The sequence below is a fragment of the Terrapene carolina genome, unplaced genomic scaffold, assembly GCF_002925995.2.
Source record: "Terrapene carolina triunguis isolate 2854851 unplaced genomic scaffold, T_m_triunguis-2.0 Scaffold33517, whole genome shotgun sequence".
Classification (NCBI taxonomy): Eukaryota; Metazoa; Chordata; order Testudines; family Emydidae; genus Terrapene; species Terrapene triunguis.
In genome coordinates, this window is record NW_020697868.1 from 258,147 (window position 1) to 281,671 (window position 23,525).

Here is a 23,525-nt window from a genome sequence, read left to right on the forward strand (position 1 = left end):
AGCCCCAGTCAGGGCCAGTGGAGGCTTTGGGGGAGCAGAACTAAAGGCCCGTGAGGCTGCTGCTATTGGCTCCGGTCAGGCAGGGGCGTCGGGGCACAGACAGGGAGGGAGCCAAAGCAGGGGTAAAGGGCAGTTCAGTCTCCTGACCAGTTATGTCCTTTGCCCCTCGCCTGGGAGCCACTCAGACTGAGGGCTGGCCTGGGCTGCACACACCTGTCCTGTCACGGGGGGGAATTAACCCCAGCAGCTCATTTCACATTTTGGGCATCAGAGAGCTGCAATGGTTGTGACTTCCACTAACTACCAGCTTGGACCCAAGGCCCCAGACGTGAAAGCCCAGTGCCTGTTCCCCCGATGCCAGCCACTGCCCTTCCTCCGGGGGAAAAGCCCCAGGTCTCCTTCCCCCAACATACTGTGTCAGCTCATCCCCCTCGCACAGACTATACTGGAGCCAGAGTCCCCTGGGGGGAAAAACCCTGTGTCCCATTCTCCATCCCATGAGTCAGCCATTCCCCCCTGCCTGGGGATGGATCAGAGCTGGTGACCTCCAGAGGGGACCTCCCAGTGTCCCATTCTCAGCCCCCCCTAAGCCAGCCAGTCTGCCACACTGGGACTGAATGGGAGACAGAGTAAACTATAGGGGAAAAGCCCCATATTCCTTTCCTCTAGCCCATCCCTGAGTGTTTATCCCCTTGGGGTATTTCCAGACTCAGGCATCCCAGAACTAACTCAGCTCCGACTGGTGAACGGCCCGAGTCGCTGCGCTGGGAGAGTCGAGGTGCTTCACAACCAGCAGTGGGGAACCGTGTGTGATGACAGCTGGGATTTAACTGAGGCCAGAGTTGTGTGCAGGCAGCTGGGCTGTGGGACGGCGTTATCAGCCCCACGTGGGTCTCGTTTTGGACAGGGAACTGACCGTATCTGGCTGGATGAGGTTAACTGCACAGGGACAGAAGCCGCCCTCTCTGAATGCAGGGCTAGGCCTTGGGGAGAGAATAACTGTAACCACATGGAAGATGCTGGTGTTGAGTGCTCAGGTAACCCTCATCTCTCATGCCATGGTGGGTGCTGCAGGGAGTGGATTAGGAAGCTTTCAGCCCAGCCCCTGGTTCACCGTCTGAGTTCCTGTGCCCCAGCGCTGCACTATGGGCCTGTACTGAAGGGAGCAGGTTAGGAACACAGTAGGAGGCACTCTCCCCTAGCAGTCTGGGCTGACCCCAGTCCTCCTGCTGGCTGACAAAAGGTCTGTGCTGCAGGGTATGGGTCTCAGCCAAGAGTTCTTTCGTCTCACAGTCAGTGATGATTTCAATCCCCCAGAGCAGAGCTCGGGAGCACGCGCTGCAGAGGGTGGTGTGTGGGGCACAGTGAGAAGCCCTCTCCCCACTCTGATCGCTCTCATCCCCAGCCCTCCCTGGCACAATGCGGCGCTGGGGAAGCATGGATCCCAGCTCTGGGACTTGGTGTCAAACAGAGCTTTCAGTCGCTCCTGGGGACTAGAAACCCGGGGTCACTTTGACAAGAGTTGGGCTCCTAACTCAGCCATGCTGGACAATTTGCACCACCGACAATTAGTCCTGAACCTGTAACATCCCCCACAGCTCTGACTGGACACAACATTTCCCGCAACTTCCTATCTGTACAGTCATCATATTTCTGTGCCCTGACTCTCAGCTGCCCTGTGCCACCCCAGAAGTGGCAGCATGTCAGTGGTGGGGACTGAGCCCTTGACATGCAGTGGCTGTGTGAGGAGGCCAGTCACACCCATCAGTGGTAGGAGATACATTCATCAGCATCACTTGTGATCAGATGCACAGGAATCTCCTTGAGTGTTTATTGCATTTGCAGACTCGGTCATTCCAGACCCAGGTCCTCTCCAACTGGTGAACGGCCTCAATCGCTGTGCTGGGACAGTTGAGGTGCTTCATAACCATCAGTGGGGAACAGTGTGTGATGACAGCTGGGACTTAACTGATGCTGGAGTCGTGTGCAGGCAGCTGGGCTGTGGCACAGCGTTATCAGCCCCAGGCTGGGCTCGATTTGGACAAGGATCTGGCCCAATTTGGCTGGATGAGGTTACCTGCACTGGGACTGAAGCTGCCCTCTCCGAATGCAGGGCTAAGCCTTGGGGAGACCATGACTGTAACCACGGAGAAGATGCCGGTGTTGTGTGCTCAGGTAACCCTCCTTCCTCATGCCCTTGTGAGTGCTGTGAGAAGCAGTTCAGGGACTCACTGGGGCGCTCTCCCCTCACAGTGAGTTCTGACCCTGATGCAAAATGCTGTGCTGGGGCTCAGCAGAGCCTGCTCTCCCTGCAGACTCCTGCGTTACCACAAAGCCCCAGGTCGTGTCTAAGGGCCTTGCTGCAGGGAGCAGTTTGGGGACCACAGGAGGCGGCTGCCCTGTCTCAGAGTCAGTGCTGACCCCAATGCCCCACCGTGCTGCAGGCTGAGGTGTGTACCTCACTGTGAGAGCCCCTCTCCCACCTCTGCTCACTCTGATCCCCACACCCAACTACAGCACTATGGGCGCTCAGTGACCATTGAGTTCTAGTCAGACTCACTTGGTGTCTTAGAATCTGTAGAGGAGCGGACTCACCCCTGCGGAACCTCCTGCTGGTCACTTCTGGGAATTAGCTCTTCCAGCATCCTGGAGCGCCCCCTGCAGGCCAGTGATCCACCTGTCCTCTGGCCCCATGTCCCTCCCGGACCCCGGTGCCCTTTTATCTGGGGTGCTGCCCCCTGGCAGTACACCCCACAGTACTAGGGTCTCCCTTCCCTGGGGAACCCCCACCCACTATCCCTACCTCACCTCAGAATAAGGCCACTGCCAGTCACCAACTAGACCCCGCTCCCTGGGGCAGACTGCAGTATAGGCCACAGGTAAGGTTGGGTTTTGACCTGCTGCCTTGGCCTACCTATGGGCTGCCCTCTGCAGCCTCCAGTACCCCTTGGCCTCCTACTAGGCCGCTGCCTGGGGCTATCCAGGCTGGAGCTCCCCAGCTCCTCAGCATGTTCCCAGCCCTGCTCCACTCAGGTACTCTGTCTCTAGCTCACTGCAGCCAGGCCCTTCTCCCTCTGAAGACAGAGAGAGACTGCTGAGCGCCTGGCTCCCAGCCTTTTTATACAAGCCAGCTGTGGGCTGATTGGGGCATGGCCCAGCTGTGGCTACTTCCCCAATCAGCCCAGCTTTTAGAGCTGCAGCCCTCTGCCAGGAAGGAATGGGGTAACCACCCCGCTACAGAATCATAGAATATCAGAGTTGGAAGGGACCTCAGGAGGTCATCTAGTCCTACCCCCTGCTCAAAGCAGGACCAACACCAACTAAATCATCCCAGCCAGGGCTTTGTCAAGCCTGACCTTAAAAACCTCTAAGGAAGGAGATTCCACCACCTTCCTAGGTAATCCATTCCCGTGCTTCACCACCCTCCTAGTGAAAAAGTTTTTCCTAATATCCAACCTAAACCTCCCCCACTGCAACTTGAGACCATTACTGCTTGTTCTCTCATCTGCTACCATTCAGAACAGTCTAGATCCATCCTCTTTGGAACCCCCTTTCAGGTAGTTGAAAGCAGCTATCAAATTCCCCCTTGTTCTTCTCTTCTGCAGACTAAACAATCCCAGCTCTCCTCATAAGTCATGTGCTCCAGCCCCTGAATCATTTTGTTGTCCTCTGCTGGAGTGTTTCCAATTTTCCCACATCCTTTTTGTAGTGTGGGGCCCAAAACTGGACACAGTACTCCAGATGAGGCCTCACCAATGTTGAATAGGGGGGAATGATCACGTCCCTTGATCTGCTGGCTATGCCCCTACTTATACCAAAATGCCGTTATCCTTCTTGGCAACAAGGGCACACTGTTGACTCATATCCAGTTTCTCGTCCACTGTAACCCCTACGTCCTTTTCTGTAGAACTGCTGCCTAGCCACTTGGTCCCTAGTATGTAGCAGTGCATGGGATTCTTCCATCCTAAGTGCAGGACTCTGCACTTGTTCTTTTTGAACCTCATCAGATTTCTTTTGGACCAATCCTCCAATTTGTCTAGATCCCTCGGTATCCTATCCCTACCCTCCAGCGTATCTACCACTCCTCCTAGTTTAGTGTCATCTGCAAACTTGCTGAGTGCAATCCACGCCATCCTCCAGATCATTAATGAAGGTATTGAACAAAACCGGCCCCAGTACCGACCCTTGGGGCACTCTGCATGATACCGGCTGCCAACTAGACATGGAGCCATTGATCACTACCCGTTGAGCCCGACAATCTACCCAGTTTTCTATCCACCGTGACAGGGTCAGGCCAAATGGCTACAAGAAAGTGGTCGAAGGTAGATACATTAGTTCCAGGTTAAGCAGGTCCCTTTTCCCTGGGTAAGATAACAGGGACTATTCCAGAAAACTCAGGAACTTTCTAGAACTAATTAAGGCAGGCAGGCTAATTAGGACACCTGTAGCCAATTGGGAAGCTGCTAGAATTAATTAAAGCTAATCAGGACACCTGGTTTAAAAAGGCTTTCACTCCAGTTAGTGAGGTGTGCATAAGGAGCTGGGAGTGAGAGGATGTGCTGCTGGAGGTCTGAGGAGTACAAGCATTAACAGACATCAGGAGGAAGGTCCTGTGGTGAGGACAAAGAAAGTGTTGGGAGGAGACCATGGGGAAGTAGCCCAGGGAATTGTAGCTGTCGTGCAGCTGTTCCAGAAGGCACTCTAGACAGCTGCAGTCCACAGGGCCCTGGGATGTAACCCGGGGTCGAGGGTGGGCCCAGGTTCCCCCCAAACCTTCCAACTCCTGATCCAACACAGGAGGTTCCACCAGAGGGGAAGGTCTCTGGGCTGTTCCCCGACTCACATGGTAGAGAAGCAGAAACTGTGAAGATTGTTCTTACTCTTTTTTCCCCATGCTGGCCAGTGATGAGGTTATCTGAGTGAATGGCAGATTTGAGCCACGAAAGTGGCCAAACTGAGGGCTACTGTGAATCTCTGAGGCGAGCAAAATCGGCCAATAAGCGGAGGACCCACCAAGGTAGAGGAGGAACTTTGTCACACCACCTTATAGTCCATTCATCCAGCCCATACTTCTTTAACTTGCTGGCAAGAATACTGTGGGAGACCGTATCAAAAGCTTTGCTAAAGTCAAGGAATAACACGTCCACTGCTTTTCCCTCATCTTATTTTGATGAGATGAGAGGTTTGGTTGCTTAAGGGCATAGCCCTGAATGTGCTCTGCTTAGACATCTGCCATTTTTGTATGCAGTGTAGTTGCAGCTATGTTGGTCCCAGGATACGAGAGAGACAAGGTGGGTGAGGTAATGTCTTTTATTGGACCAACTTCTCTTGGTGAGAGAGACAAGCTTTCCAACCACACAGAGCCCAGACCTGAAGAAGAGCTCTGTGTGAGCTCCAAAGCTTGTCAGTCTCACCAACTGAAGCTGGGCCAATGAAAGATATTACCTCACCCACCTTGTTTCTCCAGATTTCTGTAAGGCATTCGACTTGGCACCGCACAAGAACGATGCAAAATCAATGTGTCACACATTAAACGGATTAAAAACTGAACAACTTACTGGTCTCAAAATGTAATTGGGAATGGAGAATCATCATTGGGAAATGTGTTTTGACTGGGGCCCTGCAGCATCACTGCTTGTCTTTACGCTATCTATCATTTTTATCAATGAATTGGAAGAAAACATAAAAACATCAGTCAGAAAGTTTGCAGATGACACAAAAAGTGGGAGACTAGTAAATAGAGAACAGGACAGGTCAGTGACACAGAGTGATCTGAATAGCTAGGTAAGCTGGGTACAAGCAAACAAGATGCCTTTTAATATGACCAAATGTAAAATTATACATCTAGGAACACAGAACACAGGCCATATTTACAGGAATGGGGACTCTCTCCTGGGAAGCAGTGACTCTGAGAAAGATTTGGGGGTGGGGGGTGGATAATCAGATGAAAAGGAGCTCCCAGAGTGATACTGTGACCAGAAGGACTAATGCAATACTGGAATGCATACACAGGGGAATCTTGAGTAGCTGTAGAGAGGTATTTTACCTCTATAGTTTGCACTGGTGCGAACGCTGCTGGAATCCTGTGTCAAGTGTGACGGGATCCTCGGGGTGCAACCTGGGACTGTGGGACCATTGTGTCCCCTTAACTCTCTCCAGCCTGGGCTGTCTCACACAATGCTTTGCTAGTGACAAGCAGCAAACCCCTCCAGGCACTGTGATCACTCAGCACAACCGCATGTGGAGCCCCCACACCCAGATAGATTGCATGAATGCTCCCAGAGCCACTCATGAATCACACTGAGAAAGGTACCAGCCCAATCCCCCCAGCTCCCAGCCTTGTACCTCAGGAATATACCATCTTGTACTGCTCAAGAAAAGAAGTGCAAATTTATTAATTGGTTCACCACTTCATCAATGGAAAGTGGATATACTCCAGCCTTTGTAAATCTGAGCAGATTTACCAAACACTTCAGGCAAACTTAGTGGTAAAGATAAATACACCTCTACCCCGATATAACGTGACCCAATATAACACGAATTCGGATATAACGCGGTAAAGCAGCATTCGGGGTGGGGGGGGGGGCTGCGCACTCCGGTGGATCAAAGCAAGTTCGAGATAATGCAGTTTCACCTATAATGCAGTAAGACTTTTTGGCTCCCGAGGACAGCGTTATATCGGGGTAGAGGTGTAGTTAAACAAATTTATTGATTACAAAAGATAGATTTTAATTGATTATAAGTGATAAGCAAAAAATCAGAGTTCGTTACCAAAATAAAATAAAATATAAGCACACAGTCTAAACTCTCAACCCTATTAGACTGGGCAATATCTAGGTTAAGCAGTTTTTCTCACCCCACTGGATATTGCAGTTCATTGTACGTAGATTTCACCCTTGAAATCTGGGCCAGTCTTCTCTGTTGGAGTCTTCAGTCTTCTGAGTGTCCTTGTTACTTGCAACATAGGTGGGGGGCGGGGGAGAAAAGGCCAAGCATGGGCTCCCTGTGTTCTGTTTTATACCCTTAGTTCTATGTGCTTGGAGAACACAAGTCCAGGCATGTCTGGTGGGCATTGCTGAGTCCCCAGGCAAGGTTGAGCAATTTCCCGGGTGTGGTCTTATGCAGATGAGTCTCTGAATTGTAACTCCGTTGCTGGATAATGGCTGTTGATGGTTGTTGGACATCCACCTGGGCGTTTGTTAGCTCTCTTGTCATCGTCTCTGGAGAGCTAGTATCTGGGTGCTTCCCAAACCCACAGCATATTTTAGTGAAAACTATACAACTAATTTCTTATAATATTATATGCATTAATGATACACATATTTAGATAGAACAATGGCTTTCAGCAGATCATAACCTTTCCCATGATACCTCACATGGCCTACTTTATATGCAATATCACAATTATATGTAAATGAGGAATATGGGGGTTACAGGGCGCTCCCACAAGGTATAGAATGTCACATCCAGTTCTGGTGCCCACAATTCAAGAACTATGCTGATATATTTAAGAAGGTTCAGAGAAGAGCCATGAGAATGATCAAAGGATTAGAAAACCTGCCTTGTGGTGATAGATGCAAGGGGCTCAATCTGTTTAGTTTAACAAAGAGAAGGTGAAGGGGTCACTTGAGCACAGTCTATAATTACCATCATGGGAAACAGAAATGTGATAATAAAGGATTCTTCAATCTAACAGGCAAGTGATTAAAAAGATCTGATGGTTCACAGTTGAAGAGAGACAAATTTAGATTACAGATAAAGTGCAAATTTGTATTGATGAGGATTATTAACTGTTGGAACAGTTTACCAAGGGCTGTGGGGGATCCTCCCTCACTGGCAATTTTTAAATGAGGATTGGATGTGTCTGAAAGATCTGCCCTAGGAATTACTCTGGGGCAGGTCTCTGGCCTGTGCTACACAGGAGGTCAGACTAGGTGGTCACAGTGGGCACCTTGGGATCAATGAATCCCGCTGATCAGATTCATTTCCAGATGGAGCTTGCAGCCATTCCCAAGGAGTAGGGACCCTGGGTCACTCTGTCAAGCATCAGGCTCCTAAACCCATTGCCCCGGCCAATTAGCATCTTAGCTGATGAGCCATGAACCTTTAACATTTGGCACCGTTGTGACTGGATACAGAATTCTTTCCCATGTCCTGCCTAAATGACTGGGCCAGATTTCCCTCGCCTGTTTCTCAGCTGTACCCCTATGGTGGCTGCATATTAGTGGTGGGAATTGAAACCCTGATAGGTGGTAGCTGTGTGTGGAGGCTGTTCAGACCTGCCAGTGAGAGGCTCTACATTCCCCATCATCATTAGTGATCAGATGCACAGGAATCTCCCTGAGTGATTATTCCCTTTGGGCTTTACAGATTCTGGCATTTCAGAAGTGGCTCAGCTCCGACTGGTGAACGGCCCGAATCACTGCGCTGGGAGAGTCGAGATGCTTTACAACCAGAAGTGGGGAACCGTGTGTGATGACCGCTGGGACTTACAGGATGCTGGAGTCGTGTGCAGGCAGCTGGGCTGTGGGACAGCGTTATCAGCCCCACGAGAGGCTCGATTTGGGCGAGGATCAGATCGTATCTGGCTGGCTGACGTTCACTGCTCAGGGACAGAAGTTGCCCTCTCCGAATGCAGGGCTCGGCTTTGGGGAGACAGTTACTGTAACCATGGACAAGATGCCGGTGTTGTGTGCTCAGGTAACTCTCATGTACCACCCTGCGTGTTACTTGGAGGAAGGTGGGAAGCTCACTGCAGGCCATTGTCCCCTCACAGCCAGTGCTGACTAGGGTTACCATATTTCAACAATCAAAAAAGAGGACGGGGGGAGCCCCGCCCTAGCCCCGCCCTTGCCCCGCCCCCACCCTGCCCCATCCACTCCCTCCCACTTCCCGCTCCCTGACTGCCCCCCTCAGAATCCCCAATCCCCCCGCTCCTTGTCCCCTGACTGCCCCCTCCTGGGACCCCTGCCCCTAACTGCCCCCCTAGGACCTTACCCCCTACCTGTCCCCTGACTGCCCCGACCCTTATCCACACCCCTGCCCCCAGACAGATCCCCGGGACTCCCACACCCATCCAACCACTCCCTGTCCCCTGACTGCCCCCCGGAGAACCCCCAACCCATCTACCCCCACTGCTCCCTGTCCCCTGACTGCTCCGACCACTCTCCACACCCCTGCCCTCTGACAGGCCCCCCCCAGAAGCTCCAACCCATCCAACCTCCCCTACTCCCTGTCCCTTGACTGCCCCCTCCAGAACCCACCTGCCAGTTCTCCAACCCCCTGGCTCCCTTACCCGTGCCGCTCCGCAGCACACTCCAGGTGGCATCTGGACATAGCCACAACTGGCTCAGAGGGCCTGGGGGTGGGGAGACTTCAGAAGACATTAATGGGGGGACCCCCCAAGGCCTCTAACCATCTTCTGTCTGGGGCTTTATTTTTTTAAATCATCCCCAAAATCTATCCCCCAGCGCCCAGCACCAGGCTGGGCACGGCTACTGCTGCCAGGCGTCCTTTCCATCGGTCATGTACCCCGCAGTCACCCTCCCCCTGCCCCCGCTCCGTTCCAGCGAGGGCGTGACCAGCGCCCCATGAGGAAACGGACACCTGGGTTCCAGACAGGAGCTAAACTCTCTGTTTTCTCTGCTGTGGGGCGGTTCTCTCCCCCCTGCAAAAGCAGGTTAGAACAGCCGTGCCCCGGCTCTCCCCAGGGAGCGGCACGCTGGGCAGCAGGGGCGGGGGAGGAGGAGGAGGAGGGAGGAGCTCTAGAGCTGCCGGAAGCCACCTGGCCAGTGATTTTAAGCTGCAGTGGAGAGGAGGAGGGGGAAGCGGAGGAGAGGCTCTGGCTGCTGGAGCACCATGCGAGTGGCTCAATCCAGCTGGCCGCCCTATCACCCGCGCCGTGCTCTGCAGGGGGGGGGAGAATGCCGGGCATTTTAATATATTAACAAATTCCCCTCCGGACGCTATTTTTAACCTAAAAAGCCGGACATGTCCGGGAGAATCTGGACTAATGGTAACCCTAGTGCTGACCCCAGCATGGTGCTTGGGGCCTGTGCTTCAGGCAGCAATATGGTGGTTCCAGTACGGGGCACTCTCCTCTCAGTCTGTGCTGACCCTAATTCTCCTGAGCGGTTCTATGGGCCTGTGTTGCAGGGAGCAGGGTGAGGGCTCTGTAGGGGGCGCTCTCCCCTTGAAGTCAGTGCTGGCGCCAGTGCCCTAGTGCGGTGACAAGGGGCTTGTGCTGAAGGTAGGGGGACGAGGTGTCAGTACGCAGGGCCAGCTTTAGAAAGAGTGGGGCCCGATTCCTGGGGGTGGGGCATGTGGCAAGCCCCGCCCCCAGGAAACGAGCCGCGCTCCTGCCGGGGTTGCCGGGCTTGGGTCCGGCCCGGGGCCAGTCACCGGCTGGGCCGGACCCGAGCCGCGGGGGCCGGGCCGGACCCAAGCCGCGCTGCGCCGCAGGGGCCGGGCCAGACCCGAGCTGCGCCGTGCCACGGGGGCCGTGCTGGACCCGAGCCATGGGGGCCGGGCCGGACCCGAGCCGCAGGGGCCAGGCCCGCGCTGAGCTGGACCCGAGCCGAGGGGGCTGGGCCGGACCCGAGCCGCGCTGCGCCGCGCCGCAGGGGCCGGGCCAGACCCGAGCTGCGCCGTGCCACAGGGGCCGTGCCGGACCCGAGCCATGGGGGCCAGGCCGGACCCGAGCCGGACCTGAGCCGCAGGGGCCAGGCCGGGCCGGACCCGAGCCGAGGGGGCCGGGCTGGACCCGAGCCGTACCGCGGGGGCCGGGCTGGAGCCGAGCCGGGCCGGAGCCGCTGGGGCTGGCACTCTCGGCTGGAACCGGGGCGAGAATGGGCCGTGCCTCCCCGGAGCCCTTCTCGTGCCCTCCGCCACCCCAGCTTATCTGGTGCTGCCTGCCTGCCCCTGCTTCTTTTCAGACTTCCCGTGAACCTCTGATTCGCGGGAAGCAGGGGAGCGGGAGGAGCAGGGGGCGGAGCATTCAGGGGAGGGGAGGAGGGGGAAGTGAGCTGGGGGCGGGGTGGAGAGCTGTGGTGCGGGGCCCTCTTAGCGCGGGGCCCAATTCAGCCGAATCGGCTGAATTGGCCTAAAGCCAGCCCTGTCAGTGCGGGGTGCTTTCCCCTTGCAGTTGTGCTGACACCAATGCCCCAGTGTGGTGCCATAGGCCCCTGGCATGAGAAAGCCTGGTCTGTGCCTACTGGGGTTCAGCTCCCTGACTCTCCTGGCCACAGGCCACACAGGCCATGTCCTTGAGGCCTCATGGGGTGGCCTCTCTCCAGGTTGGCAATAGGCACATTCCACCCCCAGCCCTCCACCTGTCTCCCTGCATCACCCAGCCCCTGCCCCACTGGGCACTCAAAGCAGTGACAGATCCGCTGCTCCCAAAGGAACAGGGCCCCTAGCTGACCAGCTCCACCTCCCATCACTGCCCCAATCAACGCACAGCCTTAGATCCCTTCATAGTGACAAGAAGGACAAGTGATTTCACAGAGTGTAGAGATTCAATGGGTAGCAAGGAGAAGGGTTGGAAAGAAATGGTTTCATGGCCAATAAAATCATACCACGTAGACTAGAGCCTAGACTCGTTGAATGAGATACTTTTCTGTCTGGTAGAGCAATGCTCACCCCAGAGTCCTTCCAGGGTTTTACTCCAGGCTTGGCTGTGATCTCCTGTTCCTGAGACAAAAGCTGTCAGCCGCCTCCTGGGTGAAAGGGAGCTCTTGTCCCCTCTCCTCTTTCTTTGTAGGTACAGACCATTGTCTCTTCCCGGAGGAGGTCTCTCTTCAGAGACTTGTGCAAAGGTCCTTTGTCTTTGTAAATTCTCAGACCCCCACTGGGCCCAGACAGTGAATATAGCCTGTCTCCATGGCTGTACTTTGTTCTATGTGCTGATTGGCTCAGCCGAAGGGATTGCCATGGCGCTGGTGACAAGCTTCACTTCAGCACTTCTGGAGTGTCGTATTCTACATTTTACATCTCTCTTCAATTATGTCCCATACAAATATCTTGCCCCCGTTAGGTCGACCAGCGGGCTGCTGCCTTTTGGTAGAGACCTCACATGCCACCCACTAGCCACTCACCACTCTGCTGGACCTCACCTTCTGCTGCTCCCGGCCTCTCTACTGTAACCTCTGTAGGTCGCTCTCCTGAGGCTCCAACCAGCTCTCAGTGACTGTCAGCTCTTAGTGGGGAAACCTCAGTGCTGAAGCAGGCTGGGCAGAAACACTGTCTCACAGCTCTAGTGATCACTTAAAAAAAAGAGTCTTAATGGAGTGTTAATAACTCTATCTGAAGAGTGGTGAGAGGCAGATTAAACCATGCTTAGATCTCTTACACGGAGCCCACACCCGTCAGCAGGAACACCCATCTCCACCCCCTCTCACCATTGATATGTGTCTGGTGTCTGAGCCCCCTGGTTAGTGAGTTCAGTTCAGTTGTGGGTGACCTCCTCAGTCAGGGCAGGCTAAGCAAAGTTCTGCTGCCTTTACTCAGACAATCAGGACAACAACATTTCACTACCCCTGCATTCAAGTACTGCAGTGATTTGTAACCCAGCACCAGCCAACACAGCTCTGTCTGCTGGATACTAGGCAGAGTGGGTGTGTTTATATAAACACAGTCTGGTCCTGAAGCCTTTCCCCCTCCCCAGCTCATCACTAGCTGTCAGGGGAGAGCTCATTCCCACCTTGTTTACATCCTCAAGATCCAGTCTTCCAACGGGGCTCTCCTCCACCTCGTGTGTGACTATCTCTATTGCTGCCCCACAGGCACAGTGAGAAGATCGGGCTTACTCAAATCTCTGCACTGTATCAATTCCTCTGGCCAGGCCAGTCAGGGGCTTGTTAAGATTAGTCCAGGATCTTCATCTCAGGTTGAAAATAGGCAGATAGAAGTTAGGGCTTCTGAAATCCATCAGCACGCCAGTCTCTGTATCCCAGAGTTGCCGCCCCTCTGTGGGGACACAGCTGTCGGCCCAGCTCTGCCATCATTCATCTGAGACTGGTTCTGGGCTGGCAGCACTAGACACGAGTGCAGCAATGGCTGCCACAAAACGATGTTGCCAAGTCAGTCGTGACAAGTCAGGAGGAACCGCAGGGGCAGGTGTTTGCTTCAGGAGGGGGCCGATCTGCTTGTAGGAAGTGTGCATTGCCTCTGCACTGGTCAGAACCATTGTCAGCCTGGTGCGCAGCAGGTTCCTGCCAGGCGTCCCTGTGCTCCAGGCAGTTCTAAGGGGGATGGACTCTGGGTGACGTTTTCAGGGAGCTATGGAGCCAACACATGTAATTTCGATGCTGATGTCAGGCTAAGGCAACCACTAATGACACGGGTGACTGTTCAGCTCCCAATCATCAAGATGCTTATGCCAGCGTCTGCCCCGCAGCACTGCACAGTATAGCACTGGAGAGAATATCCGCTCCAGAAGTGAGGGTGTAAATCTGGTTCCCAGGAGTTTTCCGCCAGCTTCTGCATCAAGGCAATGCAGGGGGTGATCTTTTTCATTTTGTTCTAATGGGAGCAGTAGGACAGACTGCAGTCCGGTCTGCCTAATTAAGTGACAGCCTAACTAGGTGAGAACTGGCTGGTAGGGGGGTGTACAAACTTCAACATTGCCCAAGTGATTAGCCTGGTCAGTGGTGGGGAGAACTTGACAGGCAGTGGTTGTGTGCAGAGACTGGTCAGACCAGTCAGCAGGAGATGCTACATTCCCCAGAAACAGGAGAGATCAGATACACAGGAACCTCCCTCAGTATTTATTGCCTTGGGTGTTTGCAGCTTCCAAAATCTCAGAAGTGGCTCCGCTCCGACTGGTGAACGGTTCGAGTCGCTGCACTGGGAGAGTTGAAGTATTTCATAACAGGAAGTGGGGAACCGTGTGTGATAACAGCTGGGACTTACAGGATGCTGGAGTCGTGTGCAGGCAGCTGGGCTGCGGGATGGTGCTATCAGCCCCCACCAGGGCTCACTTTGGGCAAGGATCTGAACCTATCTGGCTGGCTGACGTCAACTGCACAGGGACAGAAGTTACCCTCACCCAATGCAGGGCTCGGCCTGTGGGAGAGAATAACTGTACCCATGGAGAAGATGCTGGAGTTGAGTGCTCAGGTAACCTTCATCCATCACATCACTGTCAGTGCTGCAGAGATTGGGCTGGGAAGCTTTCAGCACAGACCCAGCTCTCCTGTCTGAGTCAGCGCTGACCCCAGTGCCCCGGAATGGTTCTAAGGGCCTGTACTGCAGGGAGCCGGTTCGGGGTCACAGTAACTCGCTCTTCCCATGGTGTCAGTGCTGACCCCATTTTCCCCCACACAGTTCTACATGGCTGTGCTGCAGGGAGCAGGATGGGGGCTCAGTAGGGGGTGTGCTCCCCTCGAAGTCAGTGCTGTCCCCAGTGCCCAAGCACAGCACTTAGGGCCTGCACTGCAGGGAACAGTCCGTGCACCTCTGTGAGAGACCCTCCCCGTCGCTGATCACTCTGATTCCCCTGCCCTGCTACAGCAAAATGGGGTGCTGGGTAACCATAGATCCCATTTGTGGGATTCGGGGTTGAATGGATCTTGCAGCCACTCAGGGACCCCTTTATGAAGAGTGGGTTCCTATCACTGTCACTCCGGGTGATTTACATTCTCAACTAATTACCCCTGAACCTGTAACATCCCCGACAGCTGTGACTGGAGACAGGGTTCTTCCTCACTTCCTCTCCTACACAGCCCATGAGTTTCTGTGCTCTGTCTCTCATCTACCCTGTTCCACCCCACAGGTGGCTGCATGGTACTGGTGGGGAGTAGGGTTGTCAAGTTATTAAAAAATTAATTTTGATTAATTGTGAGATTAAAGATTAATCATGATTAATCGTGCAATTAATTGCTCCACTACACAATAAGAGAAAACCCTTTATTTCAAATTTTTTGGATGTTTTCTACATTTTCTACTTTGATTTCAATTACAACTCAGAATTCAAAGTGTACAGTGCTCACTTTACATTTAAGTACAAATATTTGTGAAAAAGAAACAAAAGAAATAGTATTTTCAATTCACCTCATATAAGTACTGTAGTGCCAGCTCTTTATCAGAGAAATTGAACTTACAAACGTAGAATTATTTACAAATAATAACTGCAATCAAAAATAAAACAATGTAAAATTTTAGATCCTACAAGTCCATTCAGTCCTACATCTCATTCAGCCAATCGCTCAGACAATTCTTGTTATAATGTTACCTGAAAGTGAGAACAGGCATTCACATGGCACTGTTGTAGCCGGTGTTGCAAAATATTTACGTGCCAGATCCGCTAAAAAATTCATATGTCCCTTCATGCTTTGACCACTATTCCAGAGGACATGTGTCCATGATGATGATGGGTTCTGCTCGATAACGATCCAAAGCAGTGTAGACTGACAAATGTTCATTTTCATCATCTGAGTCAGATGCCACCAGGGGAAGTTTGATTTTCTTTTTTGGTGGTTCAGGTTCTGTAGTTTCTGCATTGGAGTGTTGCTCTTTTAAGACTTCTGAAAGCCTGCTCCACACCTCGTGCCTCTCAGATTTTGGAAGGTGCTTCAGATTCTTAAACCTTGGGTTGAGTGCTGTAGCTAGCTTTAGAAATCTCTCATTGGTACTTCTTTGTATTTTGTCAAATCTGCAGTGAAGGTGTTCTTAAAACAAACAACATGTGCTAGGTCATCATCCTAGACTACTGTAACATGAAAGATATGGCCGAAGGCAGGTAAAATACATAGCAGGAGATACACAATTTTCCCTACAAGGATTTCAGTTACAAATTAAATTAACACATTACTTTTTTAATGAGCATTATAGAATCATAGAATATTAGGTTTGGAAGAGACCTCAGGAGGTCATTTAGTCCAATTCCCTGCTCAAAGCAGGACCAACACCAACTAAATCATCCCAGCCAAGGCTTTGTCAAGCCGGGCCTTAAAAACCTCTATGGATGGAGATTCCACCAAATCCCTAGGTCACCCATTCCAGTGCTTCACCAGCATGCTTCATCAGCATGGAAGCATGTCGTCTGGAATGGTGGCCGAAGCGTGAAGAGGCATATGAATATTTAGCACATGTGGCACGTAAATATCTTGCAGTGCCACCTGCAAAAGTGCCAGGCGAATGCCTCTTCTCACTTTCGGGTCACGTTGCAAATAAGAAGCAGGCAGGATTGTTTCCTGTAAATGTAAACAAACTTGTTTCTCTGAGCAATTGGCTGAACAAGAAGTAAGACTGAGAGAATGTGTAGGCTCTACGTTTTTTTTTTCTGAGTGCAGTCATGTAACAAAAAAAATCTACATTTGTAAGTTGCACTTTCATAATAAAGAGATTGCACTACAGTACTTGTATAAGGTGAATTGAAAAATACTATTTTTTTACCATTTAACAGTGGTAATATATGTAATCCAAAATACAGTAAAAGCTGTTTTATCCGACGCTACACCAACTGGAAAGCTCTATAAATTGGCATTTCTGATCTTCAATGAAATGCTGGTTTATAGTCCGGTTGGCGCGGGGCCGGAAGGGGTTGGGGTGCAGGAGGGGGTGCAGAGCAAGGACTCTGGAAGGGACTTTGAATGTGGGAGTGGGCTTAGTACACGGGAGGGGGTGCAGGGTGTTGGATCCGGGGGCCACGCACCTCGGATGGCTCCCCGCAAGTGGCGACTTTTCCCGGGCTCCAGCTGCTCCTAAGTGGAGGAGGTGCAACAGGCTGCTCTGCGTGCTTCCCCTCCAGTGCCAGCTGCACAGCTCCCATTGGCTGGGAACCATGGCCAATGGGAGCTGCGGGGGCGGCGCCTGTGGGCGGAGGGAGGGTGCCAAGCCCCCTGCTTCGCCTCTGCCTAAGAGAAGCCAGGACAAGTTGCTGCTTGTGGGGCGCTGTCCGATGAGTCTGGCACCCTGCACCCTATCCCACGCCCCAACAGCCTGCCCCGAGCCCCCTCCTGCACCCAAACTTCCTCCCAGAGCCCGTGCTCCACACCCCCTCCCGTGCCCCAACCCCCAGCCCTGCACTCCTTCCCAACCGGCATTTTTCATTTACCAGAACACCCCCCTCAGCATTACCCCAACATGCCGGATAAAACAACCTTAACTGTAATAATATAAAATGAGAACTGTACACATTGTATTCTGAGTTGTAATTGAAATCAATATATTTGAAAACATAGAAAAACATCCAAAATATTTAATTTATTTCAATTGGTATTCTATTATTTAACAGTGTGATTAAAACTGCGATTAATAGTGATTAATTTTTTTAATCATGCTTAATTTTTTGAGTTGATTGCATGAGTTAACTGCAATAAATTGACGGGGAATGAACCCCAAATAGGCAGTTGCAGAGGTTATTCAGACCTGTCATTGGGAGGGACTACATCCCCCAGCATCACTAGTCATCAGATGTACAGGAACCTCCCTGAGTGTTTACTCCCTTGGGGCTTTGCAGACTTAGGAATTTCAGAAGTGGATCAGCTCCGACTGGTGAATGGCCCAAGTCGCTGTGCTGGGAGAGTCGAGGTGCTTCACAACCAGCAGTGGGGAACCGTGTGTCATGACGGCTGGGACATAACTGAGGCTGGAGTCGTGTGCAGGCAGCTGGGCTGTGGGACGGCGTTATCGGCCCCTAGGAAAGCTCGATTTGGGCAAGGATCTGACCGTATATGGCTGGATGACGTCATCTGCAAAGGGACAGAAGCTGCCCTCTTCGATTGCAGGGCTCAGCCTTGGGGAGACAATAACTGTAACCATGGAGAAGATGCCGGTGTTGTGTGTTCAGGTAACCTTCGTCTGCCACCATGAATGTTGCAGGGAGGAGGGTGGGAAGCTCATTATGGGGCATTGTCCCCTCACAGTCACTGCTGACCCCAGCATGGTGCTTGGGGCCTGTGCTTCAGGGAGCAATATGGCGGTTCCTGTAGGGGGCGCTCTCCTCTCAGTCTGTGCTGTCCCTAATTCCCCTGTGCGGTTCTATGGGCCTGTGCTGCAGGGAACGGTGTGGGGGCTCAGTACGGGACACTCATGCTATCCCCAGTAAGTCAGTGCTGGCCCCAGTGCCCTAGTGCGGTGCTAGGTGGCCTGTGCTGCAGGTAGGGGGTGTCAGTAGGGGGCTGTATTGAATCTAGACTGCCCTGCGTGGTGCCTCCTGCTGGTCATCTTGGGAATTAGTTCTTCATTCTCTAGAATGCCCTCTACTGGCTGATATCTCGCTTGCCTCAGGCCCCCGTGTCCCTGCCGGACCCTGGTGCCCCATATCCTGGGGTTCTGCCCACTGCAGTACCCCCACACACTGGGTCTCCCCTCCCAGAGGAACCCCCACCCTTTATACCCACCTTGCCTTAGTGGCTCCTGCAGTCATCATCTAGCCCCCGCTCACTGGGGCAAACCGCAGTCTGTAAAAGGCCACTCATCATTGGCAAGGGGGTTGGACCAGTTGCCTCTGCCTCACCCCGGGCTGCAGCCTCTGCAACCCCAGTACCTGTTTTGGCCTTTAACTAGGCCTGCAGCCTGGGGATTTGCCAGGCTGGAGCTCCCCAGCTCCTCTTGCCTTGCCTTGCCTTGCCTTGCCTTGCCTTGCCTTGCCTTGCCTTGCCTTTCCTCTGCTCTGCTCTGCTCTGCTCTGCTCTGCTCTGCTCTGCTCCCTGAGCTACCAGTCATTCTCTCTCCAAAGCCATTCTCTCTCCAAAGCTGGAGGGAGCCCTTTTATAGGGCCAGCTGTCTCCTAATTGGGCGTGGCCCCAGCTGTGGCTGCATTCCCAATCAGCCTATACTCATTGGCTCTCAGCCCCAGGCCTCCCCAAGGGCTGGCTTTTAACCCTTTCAGGGCCAGAGCAGGGTAACTGCCCAGCCTCAGGGGCTCTCTCCATTTGTAGTTGTGCTGGCCCTGATGACTAATGCCAGAAACAGGTAAAACCATGAACAAAACCCCTATCCCAGGGTACATTGGGAAGTGGCTCTCCTCCACCACATATGACTGTCTGTATTGCTGCCCCACAGGCACAGTGAGAAGATCGGTCTAAGCCAAATCTCTGCATTGCAGCAGTCCCTCTGGCCAGTCCAGTCAGGGGCCCATTAAGCCTAGTCCAGGATCTGCATCCCAGGTTGCAAATAGGGAGATAGAAGTTAGGGCTTCTGATATTCATCAGCACGCCAGTCTCTCCATCCCAGAGCTGCTGCCCCTCTGTGAGGACACAGCTGTCAGCTAAGCTCTGCCATCATTCATCTGGGCTGGCAGCACTAGACACAAGTGCAGCAATGGCTGCCACAAAACGATGTTGCCAAGTCAGTCGTGGCAAGTCAGGAGGAACTGCAGGGGCAGGTGTTTGCTTCAGGAGGGGGCCGATCTGCTTGTAGGGAGTGTTCATTGCCTCTGCACTGGTCGGAACCATTGTCAGCCTGGTGCGCAGCAGGTTCCTGTAAATTCGATGCTGATGTCAGGCTAAGGCAACCACTAATGGCACGGGTGACTGTGTTCAGCTCCCAATCACCAAGATGCTTATGCCAGCGTCTGCCCTGCAGCACTGCACAGAATCCCACTGGAGCGAATACCAGCGCCAGGAGTGAGGGTGTATATCTGCTCCCCAGGAGGTTCCTGCCAGCAGTGCAGGGGGTGATCTTTTTCATTAAGTGCTCTAGTGGGAGCAGTCGATCAGACTGAAGTCCAGCTGGCTGGTAGGGGAGTGGAAAAACTTCAACATTGCCCAAGTGATTAGCCTGGTCAGTGGTGGGGAGCCCTTGACAGGCAGTGGCTGTGTGCAGAGACCGGTCAGACCCGTTGGCGGGAAGCGCTATGTTCCCCAGCGACAGGAGAGATCAGAGGCCCAAGAACCTCCCTGACTGTTTATTCCCTTGGGTGTTTGCAGACTCCAGCATCTCAGAAGTGACTCAGCTGCGACTGGTGAACGGTTTGAGTCGCTGTGTTGGGAGAGTCGAGGTGTTTCACAACCAGCAGTGGGGAACCGTGTGTGATGACAGCTGGGACTTACAGGATGCCGGAGTCGTGTGCAGGCAGCTGGGCTGTGGGACAGCGTTATCAGCCCCAGTTGGGGCTCATTTTGGGCAAGGATCTGACCATATTTGGCTGAATAATGTCAACTGCACAGGGACAGAAGTTGCCCTCTCCGATTGCAGGGCTCGGCCTTGGGGAGCCAATAACTGTACCCACGGAGAAGATGCTGGTGTTGACTGCTCAGGTAACCCTCGTCCATCACGTCACTGTGGGTGGTGCAGGGATCGGGCTGGGAAGCTTTCAGCACAGACCCAGCTCTCCTGTCTGAGTCAGCGCTGACCCCAGTGCCCCAGCATGGTGCTAAGGGCCTGTACTGCAGGGAGCCGGTTCGGGGTCACAGTAAGTGTCGCTCTTCCCATAGTGTTAGTGCTGACCCCATTTCCCCCACATAGTTCTACATGCCTGTGCTGCAAGGAGTAGGATGGCCGCTCAGTAGGGGGCTCTCTGTCCTCGAAGTCAATGCTGTCCCCAGTGCCCAGTACATCACTTAGGTCCTGCGCTGCAGTGAGCAGTACGTGCGCCTCAGTGAGAGACCCTCCCCGTCACTGATCGCTCTGATCCCCCCGTCCCACTACAGCACAATGGGGCACTGGGTAACCGTAGATCCCATTTGTGGGATTTGGGGTCAAATGGAGCCTGCAGATGCTCAGGGATCCCTTTATGTGGGTTTCCTACCCCTGCCACTCCGGGTGATTTCCATCTCAGCTAATTACCTCTGAACCTGTAATATCCCCCACTGCTGTGACTGGAGACAGGGTTCTTCCTCATTCCCTCTCCTACACAGCCCATACTTTTCTGTGCCTGATCTCTCAGCTGCCCTGTTCCACCCCAGAAGTGGCTGCATGGCACTGGTGGGGAGTAGGGCTGTTAAGTGACAAAAAAAAAAATGTATCGTGATTAATCGTGCCTTTGCACAGTAATAGAATACCATTTATTTTAATTTTGGGGGGATGTTTTCTCCATTTTGCAAATATATTGAATTCAATTACAATACACAATACATAGCAGGAGATACACAATTCTCCCCCAAGGATTTCAGTCACAAATTAAATTAATACATTATTTATTTAACGAGCGTTATCACCATGGTGGTTGAAGCATGAAGGGGCATATGAGTGGTTAGCATATCCAGCACGTAAATAACATGCCAGCTGCACAAGTGCCATGCGAACACCTCTTCTAACTTTCTGGTGACACTGAAAATAAGAAGCAGGCAGCATTATCTCCCATATATGTAAACAAAGTTGTTTGTCTTAGCGATTGGCTGAACAAGAAGTAGGAGTGAGTGGACGTGTAGGCTCTAAGTTTTACATTGTTAAGTGCAATTATGCAACAAAAAAATCTACATTTGTATTTTGCACTTACACGAGAAAGAGATTGCACTACAGTACTTTTATGAGGTGAATTGAAAAATACGATTTCTTTTATCATGTTTACAGTGCAAATATTTGTAATCCAAAATAATAATAACTAGTGAGCACAGTACACTTTGTATTCTGTGTTGTAATTGAAATCAAAATGCTTGAAAACTTAGAAAAACATCCAAAATATGTAATAAATTTCAATTGGAATTCTATTGTTTAACAGTGTGATTATGTGATGGGGTCAGGACTCACCACCGCTGGCACCTCCTGCTGGTTGCTCCAGGGATTAGCTCTTGTCAGCTACTCTGAGTGTGGTTTCTCGCCCGTGGTCTGCTCTGCTGGTTTAGGAACCGCGTTGCTCCCCGCTCGGCGGTGTCCGCTCCAGGACACTGCCCTCTGGCAGTGCCCACTACTCCACCCTCACCCCCTTCCGGGGGCGGGGGTGGTTAACGACAGCCTTTGGCTTCCACCTGCTTCAGTGGCCAACTGCAACCCCAAAGTCTAGCCCCTCCGTGGCCAGGTGCAGTGCAAAGGGGTAAGGGGGGGACCCAGGCCCACCCGCTACTCTTGATCCCGATCCAGGGACCCTCTAGTGGCAGCCTCTCTCTGCCCTCCTTCTCTCCCCTCTTGTCCATCTATCTTCCCTGGGCCACTTCCCCTTTGGCCCTGTGCACCTTGTCGACCCTTTTTAGCAGGGGCAGCCTGGCAGGTAACTAGGTCGGAGCTCTCCTCTGCTTCCTGGAGCCTGCCCAGCACTGCTCTGTCTAAGGTGCTACCTCCTTTCCTCAGGACCCAGTCCTTCTCCCTTGCTAGTCAGAGAGAGACTGCTTTCTCCTTTGCTAGGCAGCCTTTGTATAGGACCCAGCCCGGCCCTGATTGGCTGCCTCTTCCTTGGCCCTGATTGGCTCTCCACAGGCCTTCCCTGATTGGCTGCTGGTCTGTGCAGCCTCTCTGGCCTGTCCCAGCCCTTTTCCTCATGGAGTGGGGCAGCCGCCCCCTACAGATTAAAATAATTTTTTTAAATTGTGATTCACTTTTTTCTGTTGATCGTGTGAGTTAACTGTGATTAATCGACCGCCCGAGTTTGAAATGAAATGTTTCAGGTATTCCGCACTTTCTGAGAATGACATTTTCCTCGAACCTCCTCTAGCCTTTCTGTTTCTGGTGTTGATGCTCACTTATCTCCTCACTGCTGGAGAAACACAGGTCCAGCACCAGAGACAACCCGTAACTGCCGATAGTGGGAGGGCTGAATGAACATGCTAGGTATAAGCCACGCAGCAGCTCGGGGGTGGGGATGGGGGGCATGTGACCCCACACCCAGATGGATCAAGTATCAGGGGGTAGCTGTGTTAGTCTGTATCCACAAAAACAACAACGAGTCCGGTGGCACCTTAAAGACTAACAGATTTATTTGGGCAGTTGCAGAAGTTATTCGGACCTGTCATTGGGAGGGACTACATCCCCCAGCATCTCTACTGATCAGATGCACAGGAACCTCCCTGAGTGTTTATTCCCTTTGAGCTTTGCAGATTCTGGCATTTCAGAAGTGGGTCAGCTCCGACTGGTTAAAGGCCCGAGTCGCTGCGCTGGTAGGGTCGAGGTGCTTCACAACCAGCAGTGGGGAACCGTGTGTGATGAGAGCTGGGACATAACTAATGCTGGAGTCGTGTGCAGGCAGCTGGGCTGTGGGATGGCGTTATCAGCCCCAGGAGGGGCTAGATTTGGGCGAGGATCAGACCGTATCTGGCTGGATGACGTTCACTGCATAGGGACAGAAGCTGCCCTCTCCGATTGCAGGGCTCGTCCTTGGGGAGACAATAACTGCACCCACGGAGAAGATGCCGGAGTTGTGTGCTCAGGTAAACTTCTTCCACTACTATGTGTGTTGCAGGGAGCAGGGTGGGAAGTTCATTATGGGGTATTGTCCCCTCACAGCCAGTGCTGACCCCACCATGGTGCTTTGGGGCCTGAGCTTCAGGGAGCAATATGGCGGTTTAAGTAAGGGGCTCCTCTCACAGTTGGTGCTGACCCTAATTCTCTTGTGCCGTTCTATGGGCCTGTGCTGTAGGGAATGGGGCGTGGGCTCAATGCGGTGCCAAGGGCCCCTGGCATGAGGAAGCCTTGTCTGTGCCTGCTGG

The 23,525-nt window shown here is 52.7% G+C and overlaps 1 protein-coding gene across 1 annotated transcript in view; it reads left to right on the forward strand.

Annotated features, from left to right (window-relative positions):
- Window positions 1-280: 280 nt before the first annotated feature.
- Window positions 281-23,525, forward strand: part of LOC112125254 (deleted in malignant brain tumors 1 protein-like) — a gene marked incomplete at its 3' end in the record, with an annotated part of 43,587 nt that continues 20,342 nt past the window's right edge. Inside the window, exons 1-8 of the mRNA XM_029914205.1 lie at window positions 281-416; window positions 708-1,037; window positions 1,846-2,175; window positions 8,371-8,700; window positions 13,789-14,118; window positions 17,462-17,791; window positions 19,875-20,204; window positions 22,917-23,246. Of these exons, the coding sequence (XP_029770065.1) occupies window positions 281-416; window positions 708-1,037; window positions 1,846-2,175; window positions 8,371-8,700; window positions 13,789-14,118; window positions 17,462-17,791; window positions 19,875-20,204; window positions 22,917-23,246 (2,446 nt within the window). The remainder of the gene's footprint in view (window positions 417-707; window positions 1,038-1,845; window positions 2,176-8,370; window positions 8,701-13,788; window positions 14,119-17,461; window positions 17,792-19,874; window positions 20,205-22,916; window positions 23,247-23,525) is intronic.